At 45.9% G+C, this 18,963-nt stretch overlaps 1 protein-coding gene across 3 annotated transcripts; it reads right to left on the bottom strand.

Annotated features, from left to right (window-relative positions):
- Positions 1 to 417: 417 nt before the first annotated feature.
- Positions 418 to 18,963, bottom strand: TMEM80 (transmembrane protein 80). Of its 3 annotated transcripts, XM_074954764.1 has the most exons (5): positions 18,919 to 18,954; positions 11,959 to 11,975; positions 4,241 to 4,334; positions 4,036 to 4,128; positions 418 to 1,738 (listed from the first exon to the last, which is right to left on the bottom strand). In XM_074954764.1, the coding sequence occupies exons 1-5, from the start codon at positions 18,935 to 18,937 to the stop codon at positions 1,533 to 1,535; spliced, it is 429 nt and encodes a 142-aa protein (XP_074810865.1). In that variant the 5' UTR covers positions 18,938 to 18,954; the 3' UTR covers positions 418 to 1,532. The 3 variants fall into 3 exon arrangements, with proteins under 3 accessions (XP_074810865.1, XP_074810864.1, XP_074810863.1); XM_074954763.1 differs by lacking the exons at positions 418 to 1,738; positions 4,036 to 4,128; positions 4,241 to 4,334 and adding exons at positions 9,057 to 9,573; positions 10,153 to 10,713 and having other exon boundaries at positions 11,805 to 11,975; positions 18,919 to 18,963; XM_074954762.1 differs by lacking the exons at positions 418 to 1,738; positions 4,036 to 4,128; positions 4,241 to 4,334 and adding an exon at positions 9,057 to 9,573 and having other exon boundaries at positions 10,153 to 11,975; positions 18,919 to 18,963.

Genomic DNA, 18,963 nt, shown 5'->3' with positions numbered 1-18,963 from the left:
TGCTGCCACATGGGCTTTTACATCACTGCCCCCCTGCTGCCATCAGAGCAGGGAAAAGGGTGTGTGGCTGAGCCACTACCAGGCAACACCAGTCCCTGGCTGCATTTTCAGCCCCCTGAAGTCATTGCAGCCTGGTGTAAATTAAAGCAGACCTCAGGATAAACTGGCCTGCACACAGAAGCAGCAAAATCAAAGGAGTTCTTTCCACACACTCTGCCTAACCCCCCCAGCTTGAGCTCTGTGCGCTTAGCCATACCCCAGAATCTGGTCCAAAATATTTTGCACTTGCAAACAGAATTAGGGTATAATGAATTCTTTATTTTTTTTTAAAAAATGATACAAAAATAAAACATATGAATATGAAGACTATAATTATATACAAAAAAACCAATGATTACACTGTTACAAAAATCCATGGTCATCTGCAAATCTTAGCTTGCATTTAGTCAAACAGATTTTAAAATAGTGATTTAACAGAACAGGAAAGGAAAGTTATAAAGATAGGTACATCATATAGAGACTATAAAAACCTTACACAACATTAAAGCTGATCTTTCAAAAGGAAAAATCAAGGCCTAATTCTTATTTATAAAAAGGCCATTCAACACTACTCAGGTAGTACAAAGGGGATGTAACATTCATTCCCATTTTAAAGCCCCATCCTTTACATTGCAAAGCAGAGATGTGGCCTCAGTGGAAATGAGGAGTGGTCGGATCTGTAGTTCCCACAACAGCTATAACTCAGCTCCCTTTTGCATAGAGGAGACCTGATTCAGCTCTCTCACACACTGGTATCAATCAGAGTAACTCCACTGAAGTCAGTGGAATTACGAAGGTGTAAAAGGCACAAGTGAGATCAGAATAAGGACAACAGGACAAAATTCTGCCCTCAAATACTACCCTGTTACCTTGGTAGTGCAGAACTGAGCCCACAGTATTTTCTTTTAATGTGGATAGGGCCTGGTTGACCTTTGCATTACTCCAGTTTTATGCCAGTGTGATTGCATTAAAATCAATGGTATTGTACCAACATACAACTAGAGTAATATCTTGGTTTATATTTGTTCTGATTTGGATACAAATATCTGATTCAGAATTTTGATTAAATACACATGTACCTCGTTAGGCACAGCAGGTCAGCACATGGACCTAATGCAGGAATACACTTGAATATGTGTGTAACTTTGAGCCCAGAAGCACTCCCAGTGACTGCAGTGGAATTACTCAGACTTAAAGCGGAGCATGTACTTAAGTGTTTTCCTGAAGCAGGGACATTGCCACTAAATGAACTACTTAGTCAAACTACTTATTGGAACAGAACTACTGTACAGGATATTTTAGCTGGTCATTCATGGGGGTCTGTGCCGGAATAGGGCTATATTAAACCTTGTAATATAAGGATGAGGTTCCCCTCAATATTTTACACTGGAGAAAGTGAAACCAAATACCTTTACTGTTTAAAGATGCATGTTGTCCCTTTACTGAAGAAATGTTGGAAGCAGATGTACCTTACAACTCTGAGCAGCAGAGATTTAGCTGACAAATGCAGCAATAGCTATGATCTGTAGTAGTCCCTCAAGCCCGTACGTAAAAAGAAGAATAGCATTAATAATGACATCTGCTTTCAGCACATAAGTCTCCCACAGCAGGAAGTAGACAGACAACATTATGCTGCCAACAGTAATCATGAGACTGATGCCTAGTGGAATCTCTTCTTCTGTCAGGTTACCCTTTGTACCTTGAGGAAACAAAAGGGTTACATGAATCTTTGACTGTTTACAGGGACAATGTCTTGGGCCCCAACTCAGGAGAGCAGCCCTGTTCAGTAAGGGCACTTAAACACATGCTTAACTGTAAGTACATGCTTAAGACTCTTTTTGAAGTCTATAGGACTTAAGTACATGCTTAAAGTCAAGCACATGCTTAAGTGCTTTCCTGAATCAAGGCCTCTGTCTGTAAGTTTAAGAACAAATCCCAAGACAGATAAGCACAGTCATTTCAACACTGACCAGGATGGTAGTTTGGATAAAAGACAATCTACTGGTACTCTAAGACTTGGTCTACACTATAGACTTCTATCAGTATAACTACATTGCTGAGGGGTGTGGAAAATCCATGCAGCACATGTGCACAAGCCCTAAGCACAACTCCTACATTATTTTCCCCAGATTAATAGATTTTAAAGTTAGATGTGATCATTACGATCATCTAGTCTGGCTTGTTGCTTGAAAGGCCATCAAATTTCACATAGTTCCTGCACTGAGCCTGACAACTTGTTGACTAGAACAGAGGTTCTCAAACGGTGGTCCACAGCCACGAGCTCCTTTCAGGTGGTCCGCGGATAGTTCCCTCTAAGGTGCGTGTTTGGGCGGCCGCACATGAGAGAATGAAGGGCCACCCACTGTGTGGCTCCACTAATTAGGTGCCTGGACCCTGGAGAAGACGCACATGTAAGGTGAGGTGGAGGCCTTGGGGCGAATAGAAAGTAGGTGGGAGAGGGCAGTGGGGTGAGAAGAGGGGGTGGGGGGAATTTGGGACGTGCAGGACTGCGGTGGCCAGAGAAAGAGGCAACTTTCCCCAGCTCCAAGGCTGCGGCTGCTGGGGAGTGATGGCCCTTCTTCCCAGCCTCAGCCATGTGGCTGCTATGGTGGAGGAGACACCCCCCCTTCCCAGCCCCAGTTTTGGAGCTGCTGCGGCAGGGGAGAGAGGGCCCATCCATCGCATTAGAAAGGTAAGACTACTGATATTAAAATATGAGTTGTGTGCTTTTATTTGTAGAACAAAAAAGTGTATTATTATTAAGTTTTTTTTATAGAGAGAGCTTTTATGCAAAGCGCTTTACAATAGTTAGCTAACGGTACAAACAACACTTGGAAAGATCATTAAGTGGTCCGCCAAGACCCTCAGCAATTTTCAAGTGGTCCGCGAAAAAAAAAGTTTGAGAACCACTGGACTAGATTATATCTTTTATAAAGAGATCAAATATAATTTTAATATTTCAAGTAATGGAAAATCTACCACATCTCTTGTCATCTGTTCTAACTGTAAAGTGTCTTTGTTAAAATTTTGTACCTTATGTCCAAGCCAGTTTTAGGGTCAATAGTTTTGTGATTCATTTTTTAATTGCCTGAGACTTGGAACTTATTTTTCAATTTATAAAATGTTTTCATCAAACAGGCTCTGAGCACATATGCAGAGAATTTACTTTTAGACACATTTTAACTATAAACTGAAGACAATAGGCTAAATTCATCCCTGATGTAACCTAGCTGAATTCAGCAGAAGCCCATGGTGTATGCTGGTATAAATGTCTCAAGAACACCTGGCATATAAAAAAATTAATCCCTACCCCCAACAAACAAACCCCTTCTAACTGACTCGTAATGCCTATGGTGGGAGTTGGAACCGAGGCTTATATGGCCCTTATGCCACTCTAGCCCATTAACTCAATGCAAAGGGGCCAGAGTCAAGGTGAGCGTCCCTCCTGCCCCATACCCTGCCCTCCAAGTGTAGTGCTGGAAGAAATGAGGGCTGCAAGAAGGAGGGGTGTGGAACAATTGTGGCAGCTCAGGTTGCTCAAGGAAGTCTTCTGTACTGGATAATCCCCGTGGGCTATTTCCAGCCACTTGACCACTTTTATGCTGCTGGAGCAGTGTAAATGAGCCCTTCAGCAGAATCAGGGCTTCTGTGTTTTGAGCTTTATTCTCTCCCACAACATACATACTTATAAATAGCACAGCAATACTCCAGTGTTACATTTCCAGCAGTTCTTGTTATCTGTGAATCTGTCCCTTTTTAGTGGTACTTAAAAATTATATTTAACCAATATATAACTACAATCATTTGCCCTTCTGGCAATACAGATCAATCAATTAATGTTCAACAACATACATGTTTTAACAGTCTGTAAAATAATTAGTTACGCTGCTAAATCAGCAAGTTTTGACATCCACATTCATAACATGATTAATGTGTAAAGACTATGAGGCAAACATTCCATCTTAAAGTGCACAATGATATTTAAGATCAACATACCCAAGTATAATCGGATTGCTTCTAGAGTGGCCATAATGAACAGCAGTGCAAGATCAAGACCCAAGTAATTATCTGGATAACTGAAAACTTGACCTGTTGAATAACAAAGTGTAAACAAACCAAAACCACTAAGTACATCAAGTCATCACAATATAACACGCACACATCTGAGTTTTGTGTTTAGAATATGTATAAAGTAACTTACTTTTATAAATAATCATTAGAAGAGTTGCCAAGAAATAAAAGATGTAATAAAATCCATTTAAATAGAACAGTATCTGTAAGGGAACAGATGACAGCTGACAAATGTTATTAAGGATCTGTAACAGTAATGCAGTCAAGATATATTTTATAAATTATCAGTCACAGCATATTAACCTCAAAATGTTACTATCCCTTATTTTCCATAGCAATCTATGCATGTACATGTTTATATTGGCACTTAAGATACCAAGGTGATTGATATCTTGGAAATACCTAAAATCAAATTTTAAGATTCCAAATAGTATGAATGTAGGACAATAGCTTTTTGGTTTCTTGTCAGTTTTAATACTTAGTTGTTAACAGGGCCCTCATTAGCATAGTATCTGAGCACCTCACAATCTTTAGGGTATTATCCTCACAACACCCCGGCGAACCCTATTATTCCTAATTTTACAGATGAGGAACTGATGCACTAGGCAAATAGTGAGTTGCACAAGGTTGCGCAGGAAGTTTGTGGTAGAGCAGGATCTTGAATCCAGGTCTCTTAAATCCTTGGCTAATGCCCTAACTTCTGGATCAGCCTTTCTCACCAAATTTCCAGTTAGATCAATATTATAAGAGTGTGTATGTTGGGGAAAGAGTCTTCTAGCCAGCAGCCATTTATTTAATTTGTATTTCCTTGGTAGTCTGTTTCATGTTTATTATGCATTGTTTAAAGGGGGGGAAACGACAGGAGCCAAATGTGATACACATTTCAAATGCTGACAGCGCCTTCAGTAAAATATAGGAGCCAAAATCATGGAGCTGCACCCATTTCAACCAACAGAGAATTTGGCATGGACTTCTAGTGGCCATTTCGTTCTACTGTCCCCCAGGTTTAAGATGATATTAAGTTTACATACGGATTATTTTAGCGTTAGTGCCCACCCAGTTTGGATGAGAATACCTACAAGTCATGGGAGTAGTCCAGTTCCCAAGCATGTTAATTTTAATAAGGCAGAACTTGGTTTTCCTGTTTTTCTGGTTGAAGGAAGGTGGAGCAAAAATGCTGGAGAAATTCCAGTAGCAGAAGTCTTTGAAGAATAAGGTGTCTGTCTCTTTTCTTAGGAGGTTACCACAGGGGGCGGGGAGAGGAGGAAGGGAGGGCGGAGCACCAGGAAAGAGAGACAAAGGGTATGTCTACACTACGGAATAAGGTCGAATTTATAGAAGTCGGTTTTTTAGAAATCTGTTTTATATATTCGAGTGTGTGTGTCCCCACAGAAGTGCATTAACTCGGCGGAGTGCTTCCACAGTACCGAGGCTAGAGTCGACTTCCGGAGCATTGCACTGTGGGTAGCTATCCCACAGTTCCCGCAGTCTCCGCTGCCCATTGGAATTCTGGGTTGAGATCCCAATGCCTGATGGGGCTGAAACATTGTCGCGGGTGGTTCTGGGTACATATCGTCAGTCCCCCCCTTCCCTCCCTCCCTCCGTGAAAGCAAGGGCAGACAATCGTTTCACGCCTTTTTTCCTGAGTTACCTGTGCGGACGCCATACCACCGCAAGCATGGAGCCCGCTCAGGTAACCGTCACCGTATGTCTCCTGGGTGCTGGCAGACGCGGCACGGCATTGCTACACAGTAGCAGCAACCCATTGCCTTGTGGCAGCAGACGGTACAATACGACTGGTAGCCGTCCTCGTCATGTCCGAGGTACTCCTGGTCGCCTGTGTGAGGTCGATCAGGAGCGCCTGGGCAGACATGGGCGCAGGGACTAAATTTTTAGTGACTTGACCAGGTCATTCTCTTTAGTCCGGCAGTCAGTCCTATTGAACCGTCTTATGGTGAGCAGGCAGGCAATATGTCATTCTGCACCGTCTGCTGCCAGCCAAAGATGTAAAAGATAGATGGAGTGGATCAAAACAAGAAATAGACCAGATTTGTTTTGTACTCATTTGCCTTCTCCCCTGTCTAGGGGACTCATTCCTCTAGGTCACACTGCAGTCACGCACAGAGAAGGTGCAGCGAGGTAGATCTAGCCATGTATCAATCAGAGGCCAGGCTAACCTCCTTGTTCCAATAAGAACAATAACTTAGGTGCACCATTTCTTATTGGAACCCTCTGTGAAGTCAACCCTGTAAGCCGTGTCCTCAGTCGCCCCTCCCTGCGTCAGAGCAACGGCAAACAATCGTGCATCTGAGTTGAGAGTGCTGTCCAGAGCAGCCCAATGGAGCACTCTGATTGGGCTAAAACATTGTCGCGGGTGGTTCTGGGTACATATTGTCCGGCCCCCGTTCCCTCCCTCCCTCTGTGAAGGCAAGGGCAGACAATCATTTCGCGCCTTTTTTCCTGAGTTACCTGTGCGGACGCCATACCACCGCAAGCATGGAGCCCGCTCAGGTAACCGTCACCGTATGTCTCCTGGGTGCTGGCAGACGCGGTACGGCATTGCTACACAGTAGCAGCAACCCATTGCCTTCTGGCAGCAGACGGTGCAGTATGACTGATAGCCGTCCTCGTCATGTCCGAGGTGCTCCTGGCCACGTCGGCTGGGAGCGCCTGGGCAGACATGGGCGCAGGGACTAAATTTTTGGTGACTTGACCAGGTCATTCTCTTTAGTCCTGCAGTCAGTCGTATTGAACCGTCTAATGGTGAGCAGGCAGGCAATACGGATTGCTAGCAGTCGTATTGTACCATCTTCTGCCGGGCAGGCAAGAGATGACGATGGCTAGCAATCGTACTGTGCCATCTTCTGCCAGGCAGGCAAGAGATGAGGATGGCTAGCAGTCGTACTGTACCATCTTCTGCTGAGCAGCCATGAGATGTGGATGGCTTGCAGTCCTTCTGCACCGTCTGCTGCCAGCCAAAGATGTAAAAGATAGATGGAGTGGATCAAAACAAGAAATAGACCAGATTTGTTTTGTACTCATTTGCCTCCTCCCCTGTCTAGGGGACTCATTCCTCTAGGTCACACTGCAGTCACTCACAGAGAAGGTGCTGCGAGGTAGATCTAGCCATGTATCAATCAGAGGCCAGGCTAACCTCCTTGTTCCAATAAGAACAATAACTTAGGTGCACCATTTCTTATTGGAACCCTCCGTGAAGTCCTGCCTGAACTACTCCTTGATGTAAAGCCACCCCCTTTGTGGATTTTAGCCTCCTGAAGCCAACCCTGTAAGCCGTGTCATCAGTCGCCCCTCCCTCCGTCAGAGCAACGGCAGACAATCATTCCGCGCCTTTTTTCTGTGCGGACGCCATACCAAGGCAAGCATGGAGTCCGCTCAGCTCACTTTGGCAATTAGGAGCACATTAAACACCACACGCATTATCCAGCAGTATATGCAGCACCAGAACCTGGCAAAGCGCTACCGGACGAGGAGGCGACGTCAGCGCGGTCACGTGAGTGATCAGGACATGGACACAGATTTCTCTGAAAGCATGGGCCCTGCCAATGCATGCATCATGGTGCTAATGGGGCAGGTTCATGCTGTGGAACGCCGATTCTGGGCTCGGGAAACAAGTACAGACTGGTGGCACCGCATAGTGTTGCAGGTCTGGGACGATTCCCAGTGGCTGCGAAACTTTCGCATGCGTAAGGGCACTTTCATGGAACTTTGTGACTTGCTTTCCCCTGCCCTGAAGCGCATGAATACCAAGATGAGAGCAGCCCTCACAGTTGAGAAGCGAGTGGCGATAGCCCTGTGGAAGCTTGCAACGCCAGACAGCTACCGGTCAGTTGGGAATCAATTTGGAGTGGGCAAATCTACTGTGGGGGCTGCTGTGATGCAAGTAGCCCACGCAATCAAAGATCTGCTGATATCAAGGGTAGTGACCCTGGGAAATGTGCAGGTCATAGTGGATGGCTTTGCTGCAGTGGGATTCCCTAACTGTGGTGGGGCCATAGACGGAACCCATATCCCTATCTTGGCACCGGAGCACCAAGCCGGCGAGTACATAAACCGCAAGGGGTACTTTTCAATAGTGCTGCAAGCTCTGGTGGATCACAAGGGACGTTTCACCAACATCAACGTGGGATGGCCGGGAAAGGTACATGACGCTCGCATCTTCAGGAACTCTGGTCTGTTTCAAAAGCTTCAAGAAGGGACTTTATTCCCAGACCAGAAAATAACTGTTGGTGATGTTGAAATGCCTATATGTATCCTTGGGGACCCAGCCTACCCCTTAATGCCATGGCTCATGAAGCCGTACACAGGCAGCCTGGACAGCAGTCAGGAGCTGTTCAACTACAGGCTGAGCAAGTGCAGAATGGTGGTAGAATGTGCATTTGGACGTTTAAAGGCGCGCTGGCGCAGTTTACTGACTCGCTTAGACCTCAGCGAAACCAATATTCCCACTGTTATTACTGCTTGCTGTGTGCTCCACAATATCTGTGAGAGTAAGGGGGAGACGTTTATGGCGGGGTGGGAGGTTGAGGCAAATCGCCTGGCTGCTGGTTACGCGCAGCCAGACACCAGGGTGGTTAGAAGAGCACAGGAGGGTGCGGTACGCATCAGAGAGGCTTTGAAAACCAGTTTCAGGACTGGCCAGGCTACGGTGTGAAAGTTCTGTTTGTTTCTCCTTGATGAAACCCCCCGCCCCTTGGTTCACTCTACTTCCTTGTAAGCTAACCACCCTCCCCTCCTCCCTTTGATCACCTCTTGCAGAGGCAATAAAGTCATTGTTGCTTCACATTCATGCATTCTTTATTCATTCATCACACAAATAGGGGGATGACTACCAAGGTAGCCCAGGAGGGGTGGTGGAGGAGGGAAGGAAAATGCCACACAGCACTTTAAAAGTTTACAACTTTAAAATTTATTGAATGACAGCCTTCATTTTTTTGGGCAATCCTCTGTGGTGGAGTGGCTGGTTGGCCGGTGGCCACCCCACCGCGTTCTTGGGCGTCTGGGTGTGGAGGCTATGGAACTTGGGGAGGAGGGCGGTTGGTTACACAGGGGCTATAGTGGCAGTCTGTGCTCCAGCTGCCTTTGCTGCAGCTCAACCATACACTGGAGCATACTGGTTTGGTCCTCCAGCAGCCTCAGCATTGAATCCTGCCTCCTCTCATCACGCTGCCGCCACATTCGAGCTTTAGCCCTCTCTTCAGCCCGCCATTTACTCTCTTCAGCCCGCCACTTACTCTCTTCAGCTCGCCACCTCTCCTCCTGGTCATTTTGTGCTTTCCTGCAGTCTGACATTATTTGCCTCCACGCATTCGTCTGTGCTCTGTCAGTGTGGGAGGACAGCATGAGCTCGGAGAACATTTCATCTCGAGTGCGGTTTTTTTTCTTTCTAATCTTCACTAGCCTCTGGGAAGGAGAAGATCCCTGTGATCATTGAAACACATGCAGCTGGTGGAGAAAAGAAAAGGGACAGCGGTATTTAAAAAGACACATTTTATAAAACACTGGCTACACTCTTTCAGGGTAAACCTTGCTGTTAACATTACATACATAGCACATGTGTTTTCGTTACAAGGTCGCATTTTGCCTCCCCCCACCGCGTGGCTACCCCCTCAACCCTCCCCCCTCCCTGTGGCTAACAGCGGGGAACATTTCTGTTCAGCCGCAGGCAAACAGCCCAGCAGGAATGGGCTCCTCTGAGTGTCCCCTGAAGAAAAGCACCCTATTTCAACCAGGTGACCATGGATTATATCTCACTCTCCTGAGGATAACACACGAACGGATGTTGCTTGAACGCCAGCAAACATACACTGCAATGCTTTGTTGTACAATGATTCCCGAGTACGTGTTACTGGCCTGGAGTGGTAAAGTGTCCTACCATGAAGGACGCAATAAGTCTGCCCTCCCCAGAAACCTTTTGCAAAGGCTTTGGGAGTATATCCAGGAGAGCCGCGAATGCCAGGGCAAAGTAATCCTTTCACATGCTTGCTTTTAAACCATGTATAGTATTTTAAAAGGTACACTCACCGGAGGTCCCTTCTCCGCCTGCCGGGTCCAGGAGGCAGCCTTGGGTGGGTTCAGGGGGTACTGGCTCCAGGTCCAGGGTGAGAAACAGTTCCTGGCTACAACCTCGTCATCATCATCATCTTCTTCGTCCCCAAAACCTGCTTCCGTATTGCCTCCATCTCCATTGAAGGAGTCAAACAACACGGCTGGGGTAGTGATGGCTGAACCCCCTAAAATGGCATGCAGCTCATCATAGAAGCGGCATGTTTGGGGCTCTGACCCGGAGCGGCCGTTCGCCTCTCTGGTTTTCTGGTAGGCTTGCCTCAGCTCCTTCAGTTTCACGCGGCACTGCTTCAGGTCCCTGTTATGGCCTCTGTCCTTCATGCCCTGGGAGATCTTGACAAAGGTTTTGGCATTTCGAAAACTGGAACGGAGTTCTGATAGCACGGATTCCTCTCCCCATACAGCGATCAGATCCCGTACCTCCCGTTTGGTCCATGCTGGAGCTCTTTTGCGATTCTGAGACTCCATCATGGTCACCTCTGCTGATGAGCTCTGCATGGTCACCTGCAGCTTGCCACGCTGGCCAAACAGGAAATGAGATTCAAAAGTTCGCGGTTCTTTTCCTGTCTACCTGGCCAGTGCATCTGAGTTGAGAGTGCTGTCCAGAGCGGTCAAAATGGAGCACTCTGGGATAGCTCCCGGAGGCCAATACCGTCGAATTGTGTCCACAGTACCCCAAACTCGACCCGGCAAGGCCGATTTAAGCGCTAATCCACTTGTCAGGGGTGGAGTAAGGAAATCGATTTTAAGAGCCCTTTAAGTCGAAATAAAGGGCTTCATCGTGTGGACGGGTGCAGGTTTACATAGATTTAATGCTGCTAAATTCGACCTAAAGTCCTAGTGTAGACCAGGGCAAAGAGTGTGCTACAATGCTCTTTTGGCACCCCTTGTCAGCTATGTAATGTCAAGTCTCAGGGGTATGTGATGCATGGATTTCATGTAGCTCAGTCTACAATTTTTTAGATTGTTAGTACAGACCAACCAGTCACTCCTTCCTTCTCCTCTAATCTCCCTCATACACCTCGAAAGACCATGGATCTATGGTGACTGTTTTTTGTTTCAATTCTCTTTCAATTACTCATCTACACATCACTGACTTAGGGTATGTCTTCATTCAGGTGAACAGCCCCTGGCTTAACCTACCCTGGATGTGAGCAGCCACTTTGCAAAACCATACCTGAGTTACTGGGTCCACGCTGATTCATGTTTTGCTAGGACTTCTAGGGGCATATCCCTTGGTTCTTAGCATTGCTGTAAGCTGACCCACTCTATGATTCTTTCCCAGTGAACTGTAGGAGAATGTGTCTGTGCTTTTCAACACATGGGGGAGAGGGAATTTTGGGAAAGCATCGGAGGAGTCGGACTATTGGCATTTGACTGGTTTAGCCTGCGCTCTGATTGCGAAGTGGGTGGGTTACCAGTACGAGTGAAAGCAGAACTTGACCATCAACCTATAGCACCAGACCAGCCAGCTAGCCCAGGCTGAAAGCATAAGTATTTTCATGCAAGAGGGCTTCGTATGTGTATGGGTGCTGGGGTAGCAGCAATACCCAAGTAGGAGCCTGGGATAACTCTGCTGTGAAGACATACCTTTAGAAGCTATCACCTACCAATAGTAGCTCAAACGGATGGTGTTGATGGTTGATGCCACACAAAAAAGGATACCAGTGAAAACTACGCTAATATAAACATTGTGCAAACTTATTAGACACTGATCTTGCAGGTCATCCCCAAGTGCAAGGGATGGGATGTCCAAAAGGATACAACTGATGAAGTTCTTCCTGCCATCGGAGGGAAAAATAACGAATAATTAGGAGAAAATCAGCCTACATTTTCGCTACGAACAATGTTGCAAAATGCACACATTTTTCCACATCAGCTATTTCAGATTTAGAAAATAACTTGTTTTAGGATCCATTAACCCTAAAGTCATTCTGTGAAACCTTCATGGAGAGAACCCACCTTCTCTGGTGTGTACATCTCTTTGAAAACTCTTTGAAGCGCTATATAGATACTAAATATTATTGTGTATCCGTACCTTCAAAGCACTCATTATGAATCACCTGATGACATTTCCCTGTTTCTGAACTGTACAAGAACCAGAGAAGCATGCAGGGGAATCAGAATATGTCATTTGTTGTTAAATTACAACCAAAGGTTGATTAAGTCAAAACCATGGCCCCAACCACCACAATGTTGCCCCTTTCCCCATCTCAAATGATACTTCCTTCTAACCACGCTCCCCTTACAACCAATCATTGAAAGTCCAGATAAATCCTTAACACACTGCAATTAAAAAAAAAGAAATGTATGAGCCAAGCAATAATTTTTCTGAAAGTGTCTAATCTAACTTCCCTGTAAAACACAAATTTAAGTTTTCTTGAAGTGTGGCAGTATTGACCTAATGAAAGCTCACTTGGCCATTGTTATCCCTTTTAGCACTCCATAGGTACATACAGAATTGAGAATTTCTTGTATTAGCCCTATTTTTCAGAAGGCAAAACTAAGGCACTTTGTGACTAAGGCACTCATCCTGCAAAGATTTATGCCTCTGCTGCTTAATTTTACACATTGACTACTTACAACATGTGAAGTTAAGCTGATGTGGAAGTCTTTGCAGGATTGGGGCCTAAGGACTGGGCTACATGCAAATTTTGTATTGATATAACTATGTCAGTTAAGGGTGTGATTTCTTACCAAAATAGTTATACCAGAATAACCTCTAGTGTGGATAGCTTACTCCCCTTCCCAACAGGAAAAAGGGCTTGTCTACACTTGAAACTTGTTTCATCTTAAGGTAGAGTGCAATAACTCCATGTGTGGATACCCTTATTCTGGAATAGCGATAGCTCTTATTCTGGAATTCCATCTGAAAACAAGCCTAAGATACACCATATGACGCATGACCAGAAAGGGTTAAGCAGCTTGCAGGATAATTGACCCAGATTCAACCCTTAGGGACATACTGGTAGATAATGTTTGTGTTTTTGTGAGTTTACATATATATTGTTAGAGGTTAACAATGTAATCGAGCAGTCCCTGTCTATGCTGTATTCTGTTAATTCTTTAATTCAGATATCAAAAGGAAATATCATTTAAATGAACTGTAAATATAGTGATATCACTGTATTATTATTTATCTCTCTTTGAAATGTACAGCAAATTACCTGTGAATGGTGGAAAACAGGCAATTGTCTTATGTTAATCCACGTAGCTAATTACCAGTGATGCTTAGGAAATAGGTCTACTTCAAAGTCTCCATGATTACCTATTGTTCCCCTAAGGACTCTGAGCAGTCAAAAGAAGGCCTGGTACTATATAAAAATGTCTTGGGTCCTGATCCTTTTTATCTCAGATCTGCTTGATGCTTCATGCAGGAAAAGCTTAAGTCCTAAGACTGAGATCTCGAGAGTCCCATCTGGATCACCCTGAATATGGACATAGAACTATAGCCTTGGACTAATTCTGAAAAATTACAACTACAAAAGCTCACCATCTCTACTAGGAATCTGATCTCAGAACTGTACTCATGTCTGTATGTATATTGATCTTTTAACCAATAGTCTCTGTCTTTTCTTTTTTAATACATTTTAGTTTAGTTAATACAAATTGGCTGTAAGCATGTATTTGGGTAAGATCTGAAATATTCATTAACCTGGGAGATAATGTGTCCGATCCTTTGGGATTGGTAGAACTTTTTTATATGATGAATAAACTTTTCAGTAATCCTCATCATATTTGACTTGGGTGTCTGGGTGGAGGCCTAAGGCTGGGTTACTTTAAGGAAACTGTGTTGTTGGCTTCTGAGTAACCATAAAGTATTATAGAAGCGGTTTTGTGCTGGCTTGGTAAATCTAAGTATTGGAATACTCACTAGCTTTGGGGATTGTTTGCCCTATTTTTTGCAGTTCACCCCAATTGAGTAACCTCAGTGTGGCTCTCCTGGGACTCTGGTCACACATCTGTATAACTGACTCCATGTTACAGGGGTTATACCACTTTAATTATACTGGGCTAGATAAAGCAGTACAATTTTTGTGTATAGACAAGCCTTTAGGGAATTGCCCAAAGATCACACAGTGAGTCAGTGAAAGAGCTGGATTTAGAACCCAGAGCCCTGATTCCCAGTTCCCTGCTCTAACCACAAAACCGTATGCCACTGTCATTAGCCCACAAGTAGGCATTAACCATATTCCTACATTTGTACCAAGGACAAATTATATAATATCTAATAACCCTACTTAGCATCTATAGAATCTCAGTACATTTCACCAACATTAATTGCTTATGCCTTACAACACACATTTGTGAGATAGGTATTGTAATTATATAGTAATTAGTAATCTAGTAATAACATATCCACTCAATTATGAGAGTTGAAATCTAATTTTCAATTATTCTAAATTAGTTTAGACTGCCAAGTGCAAGATCACTTTGCTTTCAACGGCCTATAACGATGCTTAAATATGGGCCAACTCTATGTTTGGTGTAACTCCAGTGAAGACAATGGGTTTATACCAGGGATGAATCTGGCGCACTAACTCCAGTTTTCAAGAAAGGATACAAACATGGTGCAAATCTTACATTCATATATGGGAGTGGGCTCTTAGGAGCATGGTTATCTATCTGCCACATTGTCCTGAGGGCCTATCTGCACGTACATATGCTTGAGCTGCATGTGCGTCTTAAGAAAACAGTTTTGAAATTTGTGCTTTTAGTGCTGGATTGTGCAGATACTCCATGAGCAGAATCCCACTGACTTTATTGGGAGTTTGATACACTGAACAAATGCAGAACTAGGTCCATAAAGTCTGTTCCAAACAAGTGAGTTTTTTAAATGTAGCCCCTGCCAAATTTTCTTAAACACTGTGCGCATGCATATTTGAAGGCAGAATTTGGCCCGTTTTCTATAAATCTGTTTCAGGATTCAGCATTTCTGATGCCAAAAATGTGTTACAGATGGTGCAGGTAGCAATCCCTATAACTAGGTTTGCCCAATGCTTCCCATTATAAGATCCTGTTTTCACTTACTTATATCTTTGCCCAACTTAAACCATTCAGGTTGAAATTTTCCATGCCAGGCATCTACCTCAAACTGATTTTTTTTTTTTTTTTTTTGAAACTTTCAGCTAAAATGGTTCAGTCATTTTGGAGAATGAGAGCATGAAAAATTTCATGTTGCCCATGTTAATGAACGAGCTGTAAGATTATCATATTTTAAGAAGCTTTCACACCTCCTTGCTTTGGATTGGAACTGGACATTTGACCGGGGGTCACCTGCTGTCTGGAATGTGCCTTTTGTTGTTGCTGTGAAAAACACCCAAGTAGGACCAAGTTATGAGTCACTGAAAAATCTCAGTTCACATAGGCAGCTGAGATTTCTTAGACGTTGGCTACTAAATTATCCACAGATTTTGTTTGTATTGCACATGCTCCAGCCCATGGCAGCTGCTATGTATGATTGGACTGCACGCGCGCCATCCCCACAGAATGACTGAGCACACTCTGGGAAGCTGTGGCACTACCATAAGAAAAAATAGTATGTGATCATGTAATTAAATACTGTATCATAATGCATATGCACAAGGGAGCTGAATTAAGGTTGCACGACCATCCTTAAATCTGGCATTTCCCAACTTCTGAGTGCTTGACTTTGCAATCTTATTAAAAGAACATAGTTAGGCTTTTTTAATGAAGTATTTATAACAGTGAGAGAATAGCCGGATCTTAGCACACAATGGTAAAAATGCCTGAGGCCTGTCTACTAGCAGCTTAGCACTCATCCAGCTGCACCGTTGTTAGCAGCTGCTAAAATACAGATCCTACTTTGCTAGTATAGAAGTACGCCATGAGAAGAGGAGTCAGGAGTCCTGGGTTCTATTTCTAGCTAACTTATCAACTTGTTATGTGACTTTGGACAAGCCACTTACTGTCTCTGGGTCAAATTCTGCTCTCAGTTACATCAGTCTAAATCGAGGGAAACTCTACTTATTTCATAAGAGTCCTTCTGGATTTAAACTGATACACAGCAATATCTGGTCCTTTGTACTTGTTTTCACATATGTAAAATGGAGATAATTTACCTATGTCACAAAGGTATTTAGAGGTTTCATTCATTAGTGTTTGTCAAGTGCTTTGAAATACTCAGCAGGAAGGTGCTAAAATAAGTATAAAATATTGTTATTAATAATAAAATGAAGGTTGCCCTACTCAGCAAAGGTCAGTTGGGAGGCTGGGTGTTACTGTTTACATTTCTTTTATTCATATTAAATTAAAATAATGAAAAACAACATAATACTGATTAACTTACTCTAAAAGTAGCCAGGAATGCTGTAATAAGTCAAGGAGAGTTTTGCCAAATACAAAATGTATGCCATGGGACAAAATTTTACTGACCAATAGTTAATAATGCATTCATCACAGCTAGTTCACTTGTGCAGCATTTCTCTCCCTTGCTTTACCTCAATTTATGTTATAAGAGTATCCCACACGGAGAACAAATTAAACAGAATATCCATGCTGTGTTATGCATTTTGCCAGAAGAACTCATACAAAGAAAGCATGACAAGTTAGTCAGGATACGGACAATTCAGTTATGCTTAGTGGAGCAGATTCCTCACTAGAGCAGCAGACCTGAACTGAAATGGGGGGAGGGGCATAGTATGGTTCATGACAATTTTCAAGATGTTGATCCAATTTTGGGTGAGAACATTTTTCAGTGTCTCAAAAAATTTCCTGGTACAAGAAAACTATTTCCTGCCCAGCTGTGGTTATTAGCAAGAAGCAAGGCCCTCTGTGTGCAAGTGGTGAAGGGTTGTAGCTTGCACAGATTTCAACAGGTCAGAGGGGGGACACCAGGCAGTCCCTACCCTGAGGTGGGAGGCTGCACACAGCTGAAAGGCAGACATTGGAAGCGCTTGTGCCCTCCAGTCGCTCCACACATGTAGCTCTAGGGAGCAGCATGAGTCGGGGGAGGCAAAGCCAACCTATCCCCCTTCGCTGAGGATTGGGATGCAGCAGTGCAGAGCATGGAGCCTCTGGCTCCAGTGTAGCTGAGTTCAGCAAGTAAAAGTTGGAAGCAGGCAGGCAAGGGGCACAACAAAAGTTCCCTGGCTTGGGGAAGGGAGTCCACACCACTCCAGGTCTCTCCTGGAGAAAGGGGAAGAGGTCCTGGTTTCTCAGGCGGGGGGGAAAGAGGTCAGGGCAACGTGAAGGAGGGGAACCCCATACACACATGAGCCCCTCCTGGGCCCCCCCTCAAAAAAATTCTGGTTGTATCCTTGCAGCCATCTGGTGCTTGCTCACAACAGGAGTGTGCACTGGGGACGGGTGAGAATGAACCAGGGGAACCCCTGTCCCTCCATCTCTTCCAGACACCAGCTAACCCCTGCCTCTTCCAGATACTCACCACCCACTGTCTGTCCCCTTAGACACCCACCACCTCTCTCCATAGGTGGCAAGTTACATGGGCCCGTGGTGCCCATGCTCCACCAATATGTAGGAACGTGGGCCCGGCTCCACCAATGTTTGGGCTTACAACGCTTTGGGGGGGCCCATGCTTCAGGGGCATGTGGGGTCCAGGGTGGGCTAGGGGGTTCGTGGGGGGGCCTGGTGCTGGCAGCAGTGAGTGACCTGGCCCCAGCCTGCCCCCACTCCACCCCTTCCCCCAAACCCCCGCCCCGTCTCTTTCCGGCTTCCGCCCCCTCCCCCAAGCGATGGCAGGAGCTGGCGGAGCAGAGCTGGGGCTGGGTTGTTTGCTGCTGCCTTTACCAGGCCCCCCACTAACACCCCAGGCCGCCCTGGACCCCACGTCCCCCTGAAGTGTGGGGCCCCCCAAAGCACAGGCTGCCCCAGTCCATCCTACAGATGGGACAGCTCTTCCTGGACCCCATATCCCACCAAAGCATGGGGCCCCCCAAAGTGCAGGGCCCAGGGCGGTTGCCACAGTCTGTCCTATGGACGGGATGGCTCTGCTTGGACCCGTTCTGGGCAGCACCAAAATTTATACAAACCTGCCGTCCCTGCCTCTCTCCTTAGTCCCCTGAGCTCCCTAGAAACCCACCTCCCCCTAGACATACAACAGCCCTCTCCTTCCTGCCCGGCATCCTTCGCCCAGACACCCAGCTCCCTGAACCCCCCAGACACTGATCCCGCAGACACCCTTCGCCTCGGAGTCCCCTCGCCCAGCGCCCACCGGCTCCCCTCAGGCACTGACCGCCCCGGAGCCGCCCCCTTTCCCGATGGCGGGCCGTAGGCTAGGCTGGCTCGGAGGCCGAAGCGCAGAAGAGAGCGAGAGGGGGGCCTGGCGCCGGCGAGGCTGCTCCGTGAGCGTGGGAGCGAGCTGGGCGAAGGGAGGCCAGGCCTCCCTCAGGCTGTCCCGCCCCAAAGGGAGATCGGAGTGCCCTGCATCGCCCCCGCCCGACCCTGGGGCTAACTCCGGAATCGCTTCACATTCCCTTCGCGTGTGAACGCTCGCCGCGGCACTAACCCCGGCCGCCTGCGGGTGCCGCGCGCGCCGGCGGGAGTTGATTCTCGCGGCGACTTAACCAGGGCCGTGCAGTAACCATGGCAACGCGGCAACAGAGAGACTGGGCCCATCATCCCGGCAGGGGCAACCCCCCGCACCCCGTCTGGCTGGGAACCGTCACCCGGCCCCGCTCTGAGCCCACTCCCTGCCCCATCGGCCGCGGAGCTCGCGGTAACGATGGCAACGCGTCCGCTCACCTCTCCTAACAGCAGCCATGTCCGCCTCCCCCCCCCTTCGCCACC

The sequence above is a fragment of the Natator depressus genome, chromosome 6 (assembly GCF_965152275.1).
Source record: "Natator depressus isolate rNatDep1 chromosome 6, rNatDep2.hap1, whole genome shotgun sequence".
Lineage (NCBI taxonomy): Eukaryota > Metazoa > Chordata > Testudines > Cheloniidae > Natator > Natator depressus.
This window is presented reverse-complemented; position numbering and strand designations above follow the sequence as displayed.